General features: G+C 36.9%; 1 protein-coding gene and 1 non-coding gene across 3 annotated transcripts in view; both read right to left on the bottom strand.

Moving 5' to 3' along the window:
• LOC123529521 (serine/threonine-protein kinase 4-like) overlaps positions 1-21,359 on the bottom strand; it is a 73,579-nt gene that overhangs the window by 15,964 nt on the left and 36,256 nt on the right. Inside the window, exon 10 of one of the 2 annotated variants that reach the window (XM_045309888.2) lies at positions 3,241-3,287. The exons of the other annotated variant lie outside the window; for it this stretch is intronic. Within the exon in view, the coding sequence (XP_045165823.2) occupies positions 3,241-3,287 (47 nt within the window). The remainder of the gene's footprint in view (positions 1-3,240; positions 3,288-21,359) is intronic. 2 annotated transcript variants of the gene reach the window in all.
• Trnat-agu (transfer RNA threonine (anticodon AGU)) lies at positions 19,043-19,114 on the bottom strand. Its single transcript has one exon. It is a non-coding gene; the product is annotated as a tRNA-Thr (tRNA).

The following is a 21,359-nucleotide window of genomic DNA, read 5'->3' on the forward strand; positions in this document are numbered from 1 at the left end:
TTTGAATTTGGAATACCAGTACAAGTGGAATTCCACTTAACTGAATTTCATGATTTGTGAATAAAATAGCACCAGTTTTGGCGGAAAAATGATGGTTTTTATATAGTTTGAAATTCTGGACCAGATTTATGTGAATAGCATGGTATCAGCTACAGTAAGTGCCTTATATATGTTGAAAACAAAAGAAGTTTAAATCAATTATAAAATGTGATATTTTTTCTGTTTCTTTTATTCATATAATTCTAGTCAGATGTAGTCATATTTTTGTCATTGGTTTTCATGACTTTTATTCTTATACATGTAAATATTTTGATCAGTTCTTGATTTCCATGCTTCTTACTTTGTCAAAATATGTGTTTTTGTGCCCCCACTATGAGTGGTGGGGGCATATAATTTTAGTCTAGTGTCGTCCATGCATCTGTACGTCCATCAGTTTGTGTATATGTGTGTAGGAAAAAAAAATGTGACACGCCTAGCTCAAAAAGTATTTAATAACAAGAGCTGTCTCCGTAGGATGACACATGCCCCCGATGGCACTTTGAATGAATAGTTATGGCCGATGTTAGAGTTTAGGACCTTTGACCTACGGAGCTGGGTCTTGTGCGCGACACATCGTCTTACTGTGTCACACATTCATGCATAGTTATTTTAAAATCCATGCATGAATGACAAAGATATGGACCGGACATGCCCATCAATGCACTATCATGAAAAATGATCTTTAACGTCTAAGTGTGACCTTGACCTTTGAGCTACGGACCTGGGTCTTGCCCACTGCACGTGGTCTTACTGTGGTACACATTCATGCCAAGTTATTTGAAAATCCATCCATCGATGACAAAGATATGGACCGGACACGCCCATCAATGCACTATCCTTTAACGTCTAAGTGTGACCTTGACCTTTGAGCTACGGACCTGGGTCTTGCGCACTGCACGTTGTCTTACTGTGGTACACATTTATGCCAAGTTATTTGAAAATCCATCCATCGATGACAAAGATATGGACCGGACACGCCCATCAATGCACTATCCTTTAATGTCTAAGTGTGACCTTGACCTTTGAGCTACGAACCTGGGTCTTGCGCACTGCACGTCGTCTTACTGTGTTACACATTCATGCCAAGTTATTTGAAAATCCATCCATCGATGACAAAGATATGGACCGGACACGAAAATTGCGGACAGACCGACAGACTGACAGATTGACAGACTGACAGACCGACAGACAGACAGACGGTTCAAAAACTATATGCCTCCCTTCGGGGGCATAAAAATTGATGAAATATCCCATAAGTCTTTAACATGATATGAACGTGTGCACCTCCTATTTTTCGTCTGTCTCTGCTCACTATTTCTAGAGTTATGGCCCCTGAAATAGTCAAAAAAGCACATTTTCACCAAGCTCAAAAAGTAGTTGGTATAAATTGATGAGTCTAAATTATTATGATATGACCTTGTGCACCTCCTATTTCTATTTTCCAGCTGGCAATGCACCCCTCTCCCAAAGTCCAGAGTTATGGCCCCTGAAATAGTGAAAAATGCACATTTTCATCTTGTGATGATGCACCTACCTCAAAAAGAATTTCATATAGATTAATGAAACCTTGCACGAGTCTATAACATGGTATGAACTTCCGGGCACCTCCTACGTTTCATGGCCATCGCCTATTTCTAGAGCTATGGCCACTAAAATAGTGACAAAATGCACACTTTCACCTAGTGACTCACCTGGCTATAATGTATTTGATATAAATTGGTAAAAACTAGCATGAGTCTTTATCATGATGTAAACTTGCACATCTCCTATTTTACACATGATGATGACACCAACATCCAATTAAAAGCATTTGCAAGATATATATTTACCTAACGCAAGGATTTAAGTCACATGATAAATGAATATCCACTGACAGACAGGGCCATCTGTCAGAATCGTCATCTGTCCAGTGTCCCTTGAATGCCCGCCAGTTGCAGTGGGAAAAATGCTGTCCATGCAGTGCATTTTTTACCAATGAATTTCATTAGATATCATTAGTACCATTTATATTCATTGATTTACCATTGATTTTCATTAGATATCATTAAAGTACCATTTTTTTTCATTGACTTACCATTGAAATACCATTTATTTTCCATTAGAATTCTTCCAGGTGAGAGTTGTGGATGTAATTTAATTAGAACAAAAAGGATTTCCACTGCCTTTAGGGGTGGGGGTCATCAGCATTTCACTGGTATTGAGATGATATTCTGCTTGTATTCAGATGGAATTCCACTGGAAACTTGATGGAATTCTACTGGAGTCTTGATGGTATACCACTAGTATCTTAAGTGGAATTCCACTGGAAACCTGATGGAATTCTACTGGAATCTTGATGGTATACCGCTAGTATTTCAAATGGAATTCCACTGGAAACTTGATTGAATTCAACTGGAATCTTGATGGTATACCCCTGGTATTTTAAGTGGAATTCCACTGGAAACTTGACGGAATTCAACTGGAACCTTCATGGTATACCACTGGTATTCTGGTGGAATTCCACTGGTATTTTTCAATGGTATTTTGGTGGGATTCCACTGGTATCCCAAATGAATTCCACTGGAAAATAATTGCTATTCCAGTGGAATACCAACACTATTCCGTTGAAAAATACCAGTGGAACTGAGATGGAATTCCAGTTGACGTTCCAGTGGTATTCCAGATGTTCATTTTCACTAGGGATAAATCAATCAATCTAAATTCTATGGAACACTTCCTTGCGAATTGACCCCTGCTTTGAACTGCGCATATCGTTGCAGGGTACCAAAATTGATACCGTTTCGACTACATTATACCAGATTATCGCTTCAGCACGTGTTACACGAGGTTTGTTTACATAAAGAAGTGATGATCTGGTTTAACACAGCCGTAAGAGTATCAATTTTGGTACCCGGTTTATGACATGCGCTACACAAAGCGAGGGTCCAGTGCAAGCAAGTGTTCCCATTGTTCGTGCGATGTTTCATATCTTGCAGTATTGAGAGCATTGATGGTAAAAATACATTTTTTAAAAACACGCTGAAATGTTACAAAATTCGTTTTATGATCGTCACCTATTCTCAATACATGGTAAAATGCTAAAATATATTGGCTAAACTTAACCAGGGGCAGAGGAGAATGGGTTGTGTGGAGGTCCGAACCCCAAGTGTCTGTGGTAAAATATTGATATATATTTATAAATGAGGGTGTTGATCAACTTACTGATAATATCCTGGATCGAGTGTTTACCATTCTGACCAGATATCACACTATACAAAACAAAAATAAGCATGCAGGAACTATATACAGTTACTGTAGTGACAGTTAGAAAAATATACACACGTGATAACTTGTAAAAAAATCTATTTTTAGTTCTTTTCTAATTTTTCTGTTAGTGACATAAAAGTCAGGGAAATGAGGTTGAAGCATCCTTCAGATATAAATTTAAATGAGTGTGTTGGATCTTGTGGCAAATCTGCACAAACAGGTCATATAGCGCAGGGAAGATAATTATATTTGAAGAGGTTTTTTTACATGTTATCACAAAGGCTAGCATATTCTATATGACAGATATTTTTATTATATTATTACAGTGAAATTGTATTATTGTTTATTTATATTACAAGTGACATAAAAGGGGTACATGTGATTCAAGAAGAGAACAAAATTGGCTACAGTATGTTAGTTTAAATCTTCAACATGAAAATTGCAGAAATATCCCTGGTATGACAATTTCAGCTGAAAATCTGCAAATTATTATAAACAAGAGTGCCAGACTGTCACAAAATACGCACATCTAAATATTCAGTTACGTATCATAAAAAGAATTAGAGTAATTCAAGAGCTATAATCCAAGAGTGCCTCAGGCGATTTGGATGGTTATCGAACTTGGCTGAGATATTATGCGCACAAACATTGTCACCAAGTCTGATGAAGATCAGATGAAAACTGTTCAACTTAGTGGGTGGACAAGCTAAATTCACCCATTTCGAGTAATTCAAGGGCCATAATCCAAGAGTGCCTGGGACAATTTGGCTGGTTATTGAACTTGCCGAGATATTATGCCAACAAACATTGTCACCAAGTCTGGTGAAGATCGGATGAAAACTGTTCGACTTAGAGAGCGGACATGCTTTTGGACGTGGACCACCCACCCGCCGCAGGTGTTCACATAATACGCCCTGCTCTTTCATAGACGGGCGTAGAAAAAGGATTTAAATTCTTCATCAGGAAAAGTAAACAATTTCTTACTTACATATCTCTGAAGGAGGACTATAAAATTTTAAATATTTTCGTTTTGTAACCTTTTTGATGATTTTCTGCCAATTTTGGCCCAAAAAGGCAATTACCAGAGGTAATGGGAGAACATATTTGAGGAGCTCTATGTCGCTCAATTTTTGTCATTTACTGACTGTTAAAGAAGCAACTGAATATCCTGCACTATAATCTTGTTATACCTATCTTCATTTTTTTTTATTTATTGAGGGTTAATTGTAATTTATAAAATCTTTTAATCCAAAGGTCCAGAAGGAAAGAAAAGACCAGCAAAAAACTTAAACACAATTCCAGAAATAACTGTACTAAGCAAAAAAAGCAGAAATTACAGAGACTTTGCACACACTTGAACTGAACTCGACTGTAAATACATACTTGAACTAAAAATTAAACAGAACTGGAAAGACACATACTGTTCTCTTTACATTTTAGACTAGACAACTTTATGGAACCTGTATTCATTTATGTCTGTTTTTTTTACTATGAAGAGGGGATTTTGCATAAACTTTCAAAACAACTAAATAACTACATCTAGAGATGGTTGAACTAGAGCTGTCACAGGAGTGATGAATTATACCCCCACAATACTGCCATGTCACAGAAGTAAGCCAATGTCAAAGTCCTATAATTATTTGATGACGTTACACCTTTGTATAAAAAATAATTTAAATCTGTCAACCCTGCAAAAAAAAGGTTCTACTGTTCTGTGTCAATTGTGACCCTGACCTTTGACCTACTGGTCTCAAAATCAATAGAGGTCATCTGCTGTTCATGACCAACCTCCCTATCAAATTTCATGATCCTAGGCCCAAGAGTTTTCAAGTTATCATCCGGAAATGGTTTAACTCTTCCAGGTCAAAGTGACCTTTGACCTACTGACCTCAAAATCAATAGGGGTCATTTGCTTGGCATGACCAACATCCCTATCAACTTTCATGATCCCTGGCCCAAGCATTCTCAAGTAATCATCTGGAAACTGTTTAACTGTTCCGGGTCCTTGTGACCTTGACCTTTGACCTACTGACCTGAAAGTCAAATCTGACCTGTATTTTATGATGTTACACCTGTTTAAGAAAATTTATGATCCTAGGCCAAAGTGTTCTCAAGTAATCATCTGGAAACTGTTTAACTTTTCAGGGTCACTGTGTCCTTGACCTTTGACCTACTGATCTCAAAGTCGAACTTGACCTGTATTTTATGATGTTACATGTGTGTTCTAAAAATTACTTAAATCTGTCAAGCCTTTCATGAGTTATTGTCCGGAAACCATGAAAACCAACGGACTGACAGACCAACCGACAAGCTCACTCCTGTATACTCCCCAAACTTTGTTTGTGGGGGTATAAAAAGAGACAATACCATTCCAATTTATGTCTCTAAAAACTTCAGACATGCCTGTAATAGCATGGAAAGGTGCACAAAGGCTACGAACCAGTAGTCAGACAGAATTTAAATTTAATATTTCCCATTTGAAATCATTTGGTAGGAACAACATTAAGACATAGATTGTGTGTTTTCTAAGGGGCTTAAATAGGTTATAAAAAGAAGTATTTTTCCATGTGTTGTAAACCAGTGGATGCACAAGTATTTTAAGTTTGGCTACAATTTTGAGGTAAACATAGTTGTATGTAACTATGTAGTTTTCACCTTTTTCTAACTTTTTTTCAAAAATAAATATTAAAGGCAACTTAACAGTCAAAACACCTACAAAAGAAGCAGAAGTCAGATTTTTTCTTATACAAATACTTGATAAGTTCAAAAGATATACATGTAATAGTACATTGAGGGGAAATTTTAAATATCCTGCAATTACAGAAACCAATAGTGTAGAATTAAAAGTAATTCATTTTATAAACAAAACATAAAATATGATGATTAATACTGCCAAAATTAGTAAACAGTCAACCCATTCATTAACAAGCCAATCGGTGCAGTGCATTTTACACCATCTAGTCTAAAATTCCATCCTGTTCAATAACTTGTCATTCAGTGCATTGTATTTAGATACCATTTAATACAAAACTTCTATCCATTTAAACATGAAACGTTATATCAACAAGAGGGCCAAGATGGTCCTAAATGGCTCACCTGAGTAACACACCATAACATGTAAACATGTCTGACCTAGTGACCCAGAATCTTAATGTGATGCCTTAAAATGAAAAACTGTCCAACAAGTTATGGTGCCATGCAGCCCAATGTGAAGACGATCGATGCAACATGAGTTTGTGCAGTGTAAAATGAAATGATTTATCACATCCTGACACCGTCTAATGCATCTTGAAAATGCTTCCTGTAACATGTATAAAATCTTGATGCCCGTCCGACACAACAACGGTGCAAAACAGAATGACGCACTGCAACTTGATGCCATCTAATGCATATTGTAGCCATTTTGTATAAAACAAAGTGGTGATTAAGTTAAAGTTTATAATTGTTCGAGGAATAGGTCTGCATGGTGGTTATAGACCTGTGAGGGAATATGTGAACCAAGCCAGCGTACAAACAAAATACAGACCTATTCAGAGAATGATAACTGATTTACCAACGTGCTCCTTTATTTTAAATAGCCCAGGCTCAGGTTTCAGGCTTGTAAAACATTTGTTTTAAGTACAACTGTAACAAATACATAACAAGAGGACCATGATGGTCCTGAATCGCTCACCTCTTCCCACATGACCCAGTTTTGAGTATGACGTCGTTTTTTCTATTATTAGCTCACCTGTCACAAAGTGACAAGGTGAGCTTTTGTGATCGCGCGGCGTCCGTCGTCCGTGCGTGCGTGCGTCCGTAAACTTTTCCATGTGACATCTCTAGAGGTCACATTTTTCATGGGATCTTTATGAAAATGGGTCAGAATGTTCATCTTGGTAAATTCTAGGTCAAGTTCGAAACTGGGTCACGTGCCATCAAAAACTAGGTCAGTAGGTCTAAAAATAGAAAAACCTTGTGACCTCTCTAAAGGCCATAATTTTCAATGGATCTTCATGAAAATTGGTCAGAATGTTCACCTTGATGATATCTAGGTCAAATTCGAAACTGGGTCACGTGGGGTCAAAAACTAGGTCAGTAGGTCTAAAAACAGAAAAACCTGTGACTTCTCTAGAGGCCATATTTTTCATGAGATCTTCATGAATATTGGTCAGAATGTTCACCTTGATGATATCTAGGTCAAGTTCGAAACTGGGTCACGTGGGGTCAAAAACTAGGTCATTAGGTCTAAAAATAGAAAAACCTTGTGACCTCTCTAGAGGCCATATTTCTCAATGGATCTTCATGAAAATTGGTCAGAATGTTCACCTTGATGATATCTAGGTCAATTTCGAAACTGGGTCACGTGGGGTTAAAAACTAGGTCAGTAGATCTAAAAATAGAAAAACCTTGTGACCTCTCTAGAGGCCATATTTTTCATGAGATCTTCATGAGTATTGGTCAGAATGTTCACCTTGATGATATCTAGGTCAAGTTCGAAACTGGGTCATGTGGGGTCAAAAACTAGGTCAGTAGGTCTAAAAATAGAAAAACCTTGTGACCTCTCTAGAGGCCATATTTCTCAATGGATCTTCATGAAAATTGGTCAGAATGTTCACCTTGATGATATCTAGGTAAAGTTCGAAACTGGGTCACGTGCGGTCAAAAACTAGGTCAGTAGGTCTAAAAAAAGAAAAACGTTGTGACCTCTCTAGAGGCCATATTTTTCAATGGATCTTCATGAAAAATTAGTCAGAATGTTTACCTTGATGATATCTAAGTCAAGTTTGAAACTGGATCACGTGGGGTTAAAAACTAGGTCAGTAGATCTAAAAATAGAAAAACCTTGTGACCTCTCTAAAGGCCATATTTTTCATGAGATCTTCATGAATATTGGTCAGAATGTTCACCTTGATGATATCTAGGTCAAGTTTGAAACTGGGTCACGTGGGGTCAAAAACTAGGTCAGTAGGTCTAAAATAGAAAAACCTTGTGACCTCTCTAGAGGCCATATTTCTCAATGGATCTTCATGAAAATTGGTGAGAATGTTCAGCTTGATGATATCTAGGTCAGGTTCGTAACTGGGTCACGTGCGGTCAAAAAATAGGTCAGTAGGTCGAAAAATAGAAAACCTTGTGACCTCTCTAGAGGCCATATTTTTCACAAAATCTTCTTGAAAATTGGTGAGAATGTTGACCTTGATGATATCTAGGTCAAGTTTAAAAGTGGGTTACATGCCTTCAAAAACTAGGTCATTAGGTCAAATAATAGAAAAACCTTGTGACCTCTCTAGAGGCCATATTTTTCAATGGATCTTCATGAAAATTGGTCAGAATTTTTTATCTTGATGATATCTAGGTCACATGTGCTCAAAAACTAGGTCACTATGTCAAATAATAGAAATAACGACGTCATACTCAGTTCAACACTGGGTCATGTGGGGATAGGTGAGCGATTCAGGACCATCATGGTCCTCTTGTTTGACATAGTGACCTAGTTTTGAACATGACCTAGGTATTATCAAGATAAAAATTCTGACCAATTTTCATGAAGATCCATTGAAAAATATGGTCTCTAGAGAAGTCACAAGGTTTTTCTATTATTTGACCTATTGACCTAATTTTCGAAGGTACGTGACCCTGTTTTGAACTTTATCTAGATATCATCAAGGTGAACATTCTCACTAATTTTCATGAAGATCTCATGAAAAATATGGCCTCTAGAGAGGTCACAAGGTTTTTCTATTTTTATACCTACTGGCCTAGTTTTTGACCGCACGTGACCCAGTTTCGAAACTGACCTAGATATCATCAAGGTGAACATCAGATCAATTTTCATGAAGATCCATTGAAAAATATGGCCTCTAGAGAGGTCAAAAGGTTTTTCTATTTTTAGACCTACTGACCTAGTTTTTGACCGCAGTTGACCCAGTTTCAAATTTGACCTAGATATCATCAAGATGAACATTCAGACCAACTTTCATACAGATCCCATGAAAAGTATGGCCTCTAGAGAGGTCACACGGTTTTTTTATTATTTGACCTACTGACCTAGTTTTTTAAGGCACGTGACCCAGTTTCAAAACTGACCTAGATATCATCAAGGTGAACATTCTGACCAATTTTCATGAAGATCCATTCACAAGTATGGCCTCAAGAGAGGTCACAAGGTTTTTCTATTTTTAGACCTACTGACCTAGTTTTTGATCGCAGTTGACCCAGTTTTGATCTTGACCTAGATATCATCAAGATGAACATTCAGACCAATTTTCTTACAGATCCCATGAAAAATATGGCCTTTAGAGAGATCACAAGGTTTTTCTATTATTTGACCTACTGACCTAGTTTTTTGAAGGTACGTGACCCACTTTTGAACTCGACCTAGATATCATCAAGATGAACATTCAGACTAATTTTCATACAGATCCCATGAAAAATATGGCCTTTAGAGAGGTCACAAGGTTTTTCTATTATTTGACCTACTGACCTAGTTTTTGACGGCACGTGACCCACTTTCGAACTTGACCTAGATATCATCAAGATGAACATTCTGACCAATTTTCATGAAGATCTCAAGAAATATATGGCCTCTAGAGAGGTCACAAAGTTTTTCTATTTTTAGACCTACTGACCTAGTTTTTGACCGCACGTGACCCACTTTCGAACCTGACTTAGATATCATCAAGATGAACATTCAGACCAACTTTCATACAGATCCCATGAAAACTAGAAAATGCTTTTGTAAAAAAGCGCCTGTCTCCCCCAATGCAAAGTCCTATAGGCAAGAAGTCAATAGGGGTCAGGAGCGAAAGTCAAAGAGACACTGATGGTTGACTGCAATAGGGATCATCTACTTGGCATGTCCAGTCATCCCGCTAAATTTCAACACTCTTGGCCTAGTGGTTCTCAAGTCACTGTTCAGGCTCCTGTGACCTTGACCTTTGATCAAGTGACCTCAAAATCAATAGGGGTCATCTACTCTGCGTGTTCAATCATCCTATGAAGTTTCAACATTGTAGGTCAAGTGGTTCTCAAGTTATTTCCAAAAAATGATTTTACATGAACAGGCTCCTGTGACCTTGACCTTTAATAGACTGACCCCAAAATCAATAGGGGTCATCTACTCTGCGTGTTCAATCATCCTATGAAGTTTCAACATTCTGGGTCAAGTGGTTCTCTAGTTATTGATCAGAACTTGTTATCAATGTTAAGGCCTCTGTGACCTTGACCTTTAACGGAGTGACCCCAAAAACAATAGGGGTCATTTACTCTGCATGAACAATCATCCTATGAAGTTTCAACATTCTGGGTCGAGAGGTTCTCAAGTTATTGATCGGAAATGGTTTTCCATGTTCAGGCCCCTGTGGCCTTGACCTTTAACAGAGTGACTCTAAAATCGTTAGGGGTCATCTACTCTGCATGAACAATCATCCTATGAAGTTTCATCATTCTGGGTCAAGTGGTTCTCAAGTTATTGATTGGAAATGGTTTTCAATGTTCAGGCCCCTGTGACCTTGACCTTTCACAGAGTGACCCTAAAATCGTTAGGGGTCATCTACTCTGCATGATCAATCACCCTATTAAGTTTCAACATTCTGGGTCAAGTGGTTCTCAAGTTACTGACCGGAAATGGTTTTCAATGTTCAGGCCCCTGTGACCTTGACCTTTAATGGAGTGACCCTAAAATCGTTAGGGGTCATCTACTCTGCATGACCAATCATCCTATTAAGTTTCAACATTCTGGGTCACGTGGTTCTCTAGTTATTGATCGGAAATAGTTTTCCATGTTCAGGGTCCTGTGACCTTGACCTTTGATGGAGTGACCCCAAAATCAATAGGGGTCATCTACTCTTCATGACCAATCATCCTATGAAGTTTCAACATTCTGGGTCAAGTGGTTCTCTAGTTATTGATCGGAAATGGTTTTCAATGTTCAGGCCCCTGTGACCTTGACCTTTGACGGAGTGACCCCAAAATCAAAAGGGGTCATCTACTCTTCATGGCCAATCATCCTATGAAGTTTCAACATTCTGGGTCAAGTGGTTCTCTAGTTATTGATTGGAAATGGTTTTCAATGTTCAGGTCCCTGTGACCTTGACCTTTGACTGAGTGACCCCAAAAACAATAGGGGCCGTCTACTCCAGCAGCCCTACAACCCTATGAAGTTTGAAGGTTCTAGGTCAAATGGTTCTCCAGTTATTGCTCGGAAATGAAGTGTGACGTACGGACGGACAGGGCAAAAACAATATGTCTCCTGGGGGAGACATAAATATGGCCTTTAGAGAGGTCGAAAGGTTTTTCTATTATTTGACCTACTGACCTAGTTTTTGAAGGCATGTGACCCAGTTTTGAACTTGACCTAGATATCATCAAGGTGAACGTTCTGACCAATTTTCATGAAGATCTCATGAAATATATGGCATCTAGAGAGGTCACAAGGTTTTTCTATTTTTAGACCTACTGACCTAGTTTTTGAAGGCACGTGACCCAGTTTCAAACTTGACCTAGATATCATCAAGATAAACATTCTGACCAATTTTCATGAAGATCTTGTGAAATATATGGCCTCTAGAGAGGTCACAAGGTTTTTCTATTTTTAGACCTACTGACCTAGTTTTTGATGGCATGTGACCCAGTTTCGAACTTGACCTAGATATCATCAAGATGAACATTCTGGCCAACTTTCATAAAGATCCCATGAAAAATGTGACCTCTAGAGTGGTCACAAGCAAAAGTTTACGGACGCACGTACGGACGATGGACACCGCGCGATCACAAAAGCTCACCTTGTCACTTTGTGACAGGTGAGCTAAAAATAGGAAAAACATTACTGCTAAAAATGGCTGGGTACTAAACAATGCCTGACTTCCTACACATCTATAAATATACGACATTTGAATTGCATGAAACATCTGTGCATATTTGGTAAACATTGTGATAATTATAGGCTTGCAATGTTTGTTCAAACACATCCTTTCATAATACAGGATCATCAGGATATGACACCGATGTCATTTTATTGCAGTTTTTGAACACCTTTGAAGTAACTATAAGTTTATTTATTTGCTACTTTGTCTGATATGTAAATCCCGCAAGATAACACAAACGATATTCTAAACATGTTTATTATTGTTTGATAATTATGATTTTTCATCATTAGAACGTTTCAATACAGAAAATATTTTTGTATAACATTGATGCTGTATGCACTTAACTTCTATCATAGACAACCTTTTTGAGTTCAACGATGCATGACAATCATAACAAAAACAATAATATAAACATGCTGTCGTTTATATTATCATGCAGGAGTAGTATGTACATGTATTTATATAGATTTATCATTACATTATAATAAGATCATCTGGATCACATGACATATAAATCGCTCAAGCTATTGTAAAATTGTTTTAGCAAAATAATCTGATAATTCCATCTCCCAATCGGGGCACATTGCCTCGATCGGAGTATATACCCGTGTAATATAAGAACAATAGGAAAATACAAAAGTTGGATAACTTTTTTACTTACTTTAACAATGTTTTAAGATATAAAGAATCAACAATATAGTGAGATTATCTTGATGTTGGTTGTTAAAATTCAAATTCTTTTTAACAATAGCAAAGTAGACAAAATTGTTCTCAGGTGATAAATAGGTATACAAAAAATATTAGCTATATTAAAAATGTAGATATTAGCACTTTTCTAGAGATACTGAAACTTTTTAAAACTCAGGAAATACTGAAGGTTTATTGTTGTTGCCAGGAACATACTGTAAGTACTGTAAGTGTACTTATATTAGCACAGCTAAATTTTAGCGCAAACGCCTTAAATTGATTAGTTTCAACTTATTAGCGTGTACTTGTATTAGCAGCACTAAAATAGCCAATTGGTGGTATCTGAAACACCAATTTCCGATGAAATACAGAAGTTGTATCAAACAGTTGTGCCCCAGACTATATATACACGTTTTTTGTTTTTTTTTAATATTACTTAATAAAGGTTGCATACCCGGTAAATATTTTTCAATAACAAGAGGGCCAAGATGGCCCTAGGTCGCTCACCTAAGAAACACTCCATAACAGTGTAAAACATGTTTGACCTAGTGATTTCATGAAAACAAATATTCTGACCAATTTTCATTAAGATTGGACCAAAAAATTGGTCTCTTGCGATAAAACAAGCATTTTCTTAGATATGACCTAGTTTTTGACCCTAGATGACCCATGTTCAAACTCGACCTAGATTTTATCAAGGCAATCATTCTGACCAATATTCATGAAGATCAACTGAAAAATACAGCCTCTATCACATACGGAAGTTTTTTCTTTGATTTGACCAAGTGACCTAGTTTTTGACCTCAGATGACCCATATTCAAATTCAACCTAGATTTCATTAAGGCAATCAACCTGACCAAATTTCATAAAAATCAATTGAAAAATACATCCTCTATCGCATACACAAGATTTTTCTTTAATTTGACCTAGTGACCTAGTTTTTGACCTCAGATAACCCATATTCAAAATCGACCTAGATTTCATCAAGGTAATCATTCTGGCTAAATTTCATGAAGATCAGTTGAAAAATACCACCTCTATTGCATACACAAGGTTTTTCTTAGATTTGACCTAGTGACCTAGTTTTTGACCCGAGATGACCCATTTTCGAACTTGGTCTAAATTTCATCAAGGTAATCATTCTGACCAAAATTCATGAAGATCAATTGAAAAATACAGCCTCTATCGCATACACAAGGTTTTTCTTTGATTTGACCTAGTGACCTAGTTTTTGACCTGAGATGACCCATTTTCGAACTCATCCTAGATTTCATCAAGGCAATCATTCTGACCAAAATTCATGAAGATCAATTGAAAAATACAGCCTCTATCGCATACACAAGGTTTTTCTTTGATTTGACCTAGTGACCTAGTTTTTGACCCGAGATGACCCATTTTCGAACTCTGCCTAGAATTCATCAAGGTTATCATTCTGACTAATATTCATGAAGATCAATTGAAAAGTACAGCCTCTATCGCATACACAAGGTTTTTCTTTGATTTGACCTAGTTTTTGACCCGAAATGACCCATTTTCGAACTCGGCTTATATTTCATCAAGGTTATCATTCTGACCAATATTCATGAAGATTAATTGAAAAATACCGCCTCTATCGCATACACAAGGTTTTTCTTTGATTTGACCTAGTGACCTAGTTTTTGACCCGAGATGACCCATTTTCGAACTCGGCCTAGATTTCATCAAGGTTATCATTCTGACCAATATTCATGAAGATTAAATGAAAAATACAGCCTCTATCGCATACACAAGGTTTTTCTTTGATTTGACCTAGTGACCTAGTTTTTGACCCGAGATGACCCATTTTCGAACTCGGCCTAGATTTCATCAAGGTTATCATTCTGACCAATATTCATGAAGATTAATTGAAAAATACAGCCTCTATCGTATACACAAGCTAAATGTTGACAGACGACGGACGACAGACGACGGACGCCAGACGACGGACGACGGACACCGGACATCGAGCGATCAGAAAAACTCATCTGAGCATTGCTCAGGTGAGCTAAAAAGGAAAGGGCTTTACAAACTTTGTCGCAGGTTTACAAAGTATAATTTTTACAATGCAACTAGTAATAAGTGCTTCATCAAAATTGCAAGCTAGAAAAGTAGTATTTTCCCTGGCAAAAGTCTCTTGAATTAGGGCAGTTAGTTTTTTATTTATTAAGTTATGTGGTAAAGTCGTATATAAAGTAGAAAAAATCGTATGTACTGACTGAATGTTAATTCTAAACTTATCCTTGATTTCGCCAGAATTTTTTACCGACCAAAAAAAGATTTTACCAGAGTTTTCGTATACTTTGTCACAATATCTTTTCATGCGGGCTTTTACAGCAGTAAGTCATGATGTTAATAACTTGAAAATACTTGTGATGACACGAGTTTGATTACCGATAAAACTAGCTTAATAAGGTTGTTTATGTAATTTTGGAATCCAATACATTGTAGGAAGTTTAATTTGCTGGCTATCTATACGAACTTTCAAATTGGAAACTTCAGTGATGTGATTAGTGATCAAATGTTGTTCAAAAAAAGTACTCAGTGTATAAGCTTTATTACCATTCAGTTTGTATCGTAAAACATTTATATAATGTAGGCGTCAAATGATGATAACATTGTTAGCTGCCTTGTCTGCTAGAACTAAAACATATTAAGAATGAAATTCTTGGATTTCTTTTTTCAGATGTCTTAAAGTGAATAAGTTTTACATTTTGATAACGGCCACTGCAGGCTGTTAGACATTATCATTAAGACATGTAAACATCAATTTTGTCCTGATGGTTTCCTGCATTTGCCGATATTTTGTTTAGCAACATGGAATATTACGTGATTTAAGTAATTATGTGCACAAATTTACTAGTAACGTATATTTAACATGCTATGAAAGTAATTATATTTACGTGACTTTCCTTACATAAAGGTATAATTATGAAGTTATATATTAAGTAATTATCTACTAATTAAAACAGAAGAGAGAAAATTGCGTTTAATTATTCAGGTTAGTCCTTTCTTAACTTGGACATATTAAAAGAAAAATAATTACATTGCAGTGTTATAACAAGCTTTTGTCATGCAATAGAAGACTTATTATTTTTGATTATGGAGTAACAAGATCTATCACTAATGGTGAAGAATACCCCCAGACAGCAGCTTATTGTCAGAGGAACGTGGGTGTTGAAAATATGATACATTGCATTTGTATATTGTATAGGGAGAAAATGTGCAAAGATGCACAAATAGTGTAAATTGTTGTGTTTACCCTGTATTTTGAAATTACCTTGTAACCTTGTTACTGGTGGGAAGATTTCTTCACTGAAAGTCAGTTTTGAGATGTGTGTTCAACTGTTCAAGTGGTCCATATTGTTGTATGTACATGTATATAACATTCAGACAATCCAGTTAACATTATTATTATATACCACATTCATATAGCACTCTTTTCATATAAAAATATGTTCAAAAGTGTTTTACATAAAAGCATCTATATAATGTTCAATAAGAAAATGGTAATTGAACTATTATAGAATGAATTTAATTACATTACGGTAATAAGATACATAGCTTTTTAAATTAAAGGTAAGCAGATCAAAACATGAAACAAAATACAATAGCGTAAAAAATTAATTGATCTATCAAAGTTTCACTTTAAAACAGAATAGAACAGAAGATATCCTATAATTTGAAAAGACAGAATTAACCAGCATGATGCCTGTGAAATGCATCAAAGCATGCAAACCGTCCCGAATGATTGGGTCAATCCCCATAAAACGGTCTGGAGAACATCTATGATACATCCCACAGAAAAAACGCTGTTTATATTATTCTGTCACACTAGTGTTTTCAATGATTGGCTGGCCATTGGTACCTACAGTACATTATTCTACCAGGTCATTAGTGAGATTAGTTCCAAAAGAGTTGTATGAAATAATGCAACTTTGGCGCTTTTTTGAAACTTTGCAAGGTCTTGCAGTCTCTTATGCCAGATGGTAGGGCATTCCATAACCTCACAGCTGCTGTCTGAAAGCTCCTGTCAACAATACAAGAGATCACAGAGTGATCTTGGCGCCCACCAATGTACCATTTTTGAGTGTTCCAAATTTCAAGACTTACTGACTAGCTCAAGGTCAAATTTCATTTCCGTACACAACACTGTGCATGTGGTCCATGCATGTGGTCCAAATTTGAAAGCTGTAGCTTGAGAAATGTGAAAGTAGGTCACTTAAGATCAAATTCAAGGACAAAGTTCTTTGTACACAAAACTATGCATGTGCATCAAGTTTGAAGGCTGTAGTTTGAGAAATTTGAAAGTAGGCCACTAGGTCAATCTTAAGGTCAAAGTTCATTTCAGTATACAAAACTATGCAAGTGGTCCAAATTTGAAGGCTGTAGCTTGCGAAATGTGAAAGTAGGTCACTAGGTCAAAGTCAAGGTCAAATTTCACTTCAGAACACAAATCTATGCATGTGGTCCAAATTTGAAGCCTGTAGCATCAAAATATGTGAAAGTAGGTCACTAGGTCAATGTCAGGGTCAAAGTTTGTTTCGGTACACAATCCTATGCATGTGGTCTAAATTTTAAGACTGTAGCTACAGAAATGTGAAAGTAGGTCACTAGGTCAATCTTAAGGTCAAAGTTTGTTTCAGTACACAATCCTATGCATGTGGTCTAAATTTGAAGCCTGTAGCTACAGAAATGTGAAAGTAGGTCACTAGGTCAATCTTAAGGTCAAAGTTTATTTTGGTACACAAAACTATGCAAGTGGTCCAAATTTGAAGGCTGTAGCTTGAGAAATGTGAAAGTAGGTCACTAGGTCAAAATCAAGGTCAAATTTTATTTCGGAACACTGAACTATGCATGTGGTCCAAATTTGAAGCCTGTACCTTCAAAAATGTGAAAGTAGGTCACTAGGTCAATGTCAAGGTCAAAGTTTTTTCCGGTGCACAAAACTATGCATGTGGTCCAAATTTGAAGGCTGTAGCTACAGAAATGTGAAAGTAGGTCACTAGGTCAAAATCAAGGTCAACTCATCTTAATGTTTATCTTGCCGCTCAAAACTATACATGTGGTCCAAATCTGTATGTTGTAGGGTAAAGACAAGAAGATTTTAAAAGCTTTTCCCTATATAAGTCTATATAAACCATGTGACCCCCGGGGGCGGGGCGATATTTGACCCTAGGGGGATAATTTGAACAAACTTGGTAGAGAACCACTAGATGATGCTACATAACAAATATCAAAGCCCTAGGCTTTGTGGTTTGGACAAGAAGATTTTCAAAGTTTTTCCCTATATAAGTCTATATAAACCATGTGACCCCCAGGGCGGGGCCATATTTGACCCTAGGGGGATAATTTGAACAATCTTAGTAGAGGACCACTAGATGATGTCACATGTAAAATATCAAAGCCCTAGGCCCTGTGGTTTTGGACAAGAGGTTTTTCAAAGTTTTTCCCTATATAAGTCTATATAAAACATGTGACCCCGGGGCGGGGCCATATTTGACCCCAGGGATATAATTTGAATCAACTTGGTAGAGGACCACTAGATGATGCTTCATACCAAATATCAAAGCCCTAGGCTCTGTGGTTTTGGACAAGAAGATTTTCAAAAAATTTCCCTATATAAATCTATATAAATTATAAAAATAAACAAAGGGCCATAACTCACTCAATAATTGTTGAACCAGTCTGATTTTCAGGGGGACACAACTAGGGTACCAATACATCATTCTGACAAAGTTTGGTCAAAATCCCCCAAGTAGTTTCTGAGGATATGCGAAAACGAGAAATTGTTAACGGACGGACGGAATGACGGATGGACGGACCACGGACGCAGAGTGATTTGAATAGCCCACCATCTGATGATGTTGGGCTAAAATGTCTAAATATGCTGAAATTTATGCACTGTTGGTCCAGTCTAGTTGTTTGAAATATACAAACAACAGGTCCACACTAGATGCTTGAAATATATGAACTGTTGGTCAATATTATGTGCTTGAAGTATGAACCATACCTTGGTCCAGATTATGTGCTTAAACTATACAAACTATTGACCAAGACTAGTAGATTGATATATGACCTGTGGGTCAAGTTTATGTGATAGACAAATATGGTCTGTTGGTCCAAATGGTGCTTGTATTGTATGTCACTGAAGTGTTGGTTTGGACTATATGGGCGCCAAATGTCACAGGGTGAGAAAAATGTGCAGCCAGACCAGGACTCGAACCTTGGGCCTCGGAATACTGTTCCGATGCTCTACCGACTGAGCTACCCAGCCGCCTACACATTTTCTCCCCATTTTAATATTCAAGTCCTATACCGTGACATAATCTGCTGGAAATTTACACTGTTAGTTCAAGCTATACAGGTGCCTCAAGTATATGAACCTGACAAACTGTGTGAATAATGAATATTTAATTAAGTATCTTTAATTCATGAGATTAGTTAAATGCAGTGTGTAATTTCTCTAAATCTTATGATGTTATTATCTAGACCTGTGATAATTTTTACTTGAGCAGGCAAGTGTGTGTGGTTTGGTTGATGGGTTATTTAGCCACAGGTAGCTAGCCACAGGTGTTTGAAGCTCAATCAATAAAAATGTATATATGCAGGTAATATCTCTTGAAGAGATCTGCCATTTCATGGTATATTAAGTGGGTGGGATATGATAATGCATACATTTATTGATAGAGATTCAAGTACCTGTAGTTAAGCATTAGTCTTAATTTTCAGCAAGTGAGTTGCAGCTTGTGGCTTTCACTTTGGGACACAGATTCTGGGTAGCCCAATGCCATTTTCCACTTGCTAATATATCATTATTAATATTTTCAATCATGTTATAAAGTGGACGTACTTGTTATCGTGTCAGTAGGTTGGTTTACTGTATATTTCCATGTTCATGAGGAATCAGCCACTTGCACTGTGTCAGTGTGGCTTGTTCTAGTCAATCAGCGATTGATTGACTGACTTTATAATTAAATCCATGTTCATGAGGAATCGTCCACTTGCACAATGTGGCTGGTTCTAACTGATCTGCCAATCGATCCATTGTCTGTGAAACCAAGGACTGGTGGAATATTGGTGACGTTTTGGTATTATCCGTTGACTGTAATTTTATGCATCCGCGGTATGATTCAATGCATTTGTAATGTAATACTTATCTATGTGGATGTAGTTGGTATGGTTGTGAACTAGGTTTTGCTCGTAAATAGAAATATAGTATTATCTCGATCAGGGTATGACCCCCTGGTAAGACACCACCGATCAAGGTAATATACCCTGTATATACCCAACCTGTTTTACTACATTTACAATAGAAATCATATTTTCAACCTTTTGCCGACTTGCATGTACTAACATTGTGCATGGCATCAATTTTTTATATGCCACTCCAAATCACATAAAATGGTTTCAAGATGCGTTAGATGTAATGAACCATTTCATTTTACAATGTTTCATTAAAAAGGCTTCACACTGGGCTGCTTGGCATCAAATTTTTATATGCAGCACCAAATTACACAAAACGATTTCAGTAAGCATTAGACGGTGCCAAGTCTTAATGAATCGTTTCATATTACACTGCAACTCATGTTGCGTTAAACGTCTTCACATCAAACTGCATGGCATCAGGTTTTTATTTGCCACTCCGAATTACACAAAGCGGTGTCAATATGTTTTAGACAGCATCAAGTGTAATAAATCATTTCATTTCACACTGCATGTTCTCATGTTGGTTAAAACGGTTTCACATTGAACTGCATGGTATCATGTTTAGTCGAGTGATTTCATATTACAGTGCATCGCAACAAGTTTTTCAATGCATGTTTCATGTTTCAATGAGAAGCATGAAGTTTTGTATTAATGGTTTCAAAATAAAATGCGTTGACTAAAATTTATTGGACAAGATCGAGTTTTAGACAGGACGGTGTTGAAATGCACTGCACTGACTGACTTGATAATGAATCGATTGTATATATACTAATTTTGGCAGTAACTGCCGCCCATAAATCCCCTAGTGTTTTAAGTCAAATAATTTTTGAGATACGTGTGACACAAACTTGTATGACCTCTCTGCTTATTTTTGACAATCAAGGGCTATAACTTTCGTCTGACTGACAGGTCCAGAACAAAATTCCAGGCGCACAACTTCACATGCTGAATTATATTCATGAGCTGTTTAAATACATTTTGAGATATGTGTGACATATGTGTGACACAAACTTTTATGCCCTTTTATGCACATTTTTAGTATGCCAAGGGCAATAACTCTGGTCTGACTGAGTGATACCTCTAACAAAACCCCAGGTGCACAACTTCACATGCTGAATAATATTCCTGTAATGTTTCTTAATCCTGGGTGAAATACTTTTTGAGATACATGTGACACAAATTTAGGCTCTTTTTTACATATTTTTGACTAAGACAAGGGCCATAACTCTGGTATGGCTGTTGGAGATCCCAATTAAAACACAAGGACTGGTGCACAACTTCCAATGCTGAATAACAATCCTGTGATTCTGGGT

This window comes from Mercenaria mercenaria, chromosome 13, assembly GCF_021730395.1.
Source record: "Mercenaria mercenaria strain notata chromosome 13, MADL_Memer_1, whole genome shotgun sequence".
In the NCBI taxonomy this organism is placed as follows: Eukaryota; Metazoa; Mollusca; class Bivalvia; order Venerida; family Veneridae; genus Mercenaria; species Mercenaria mercenaria.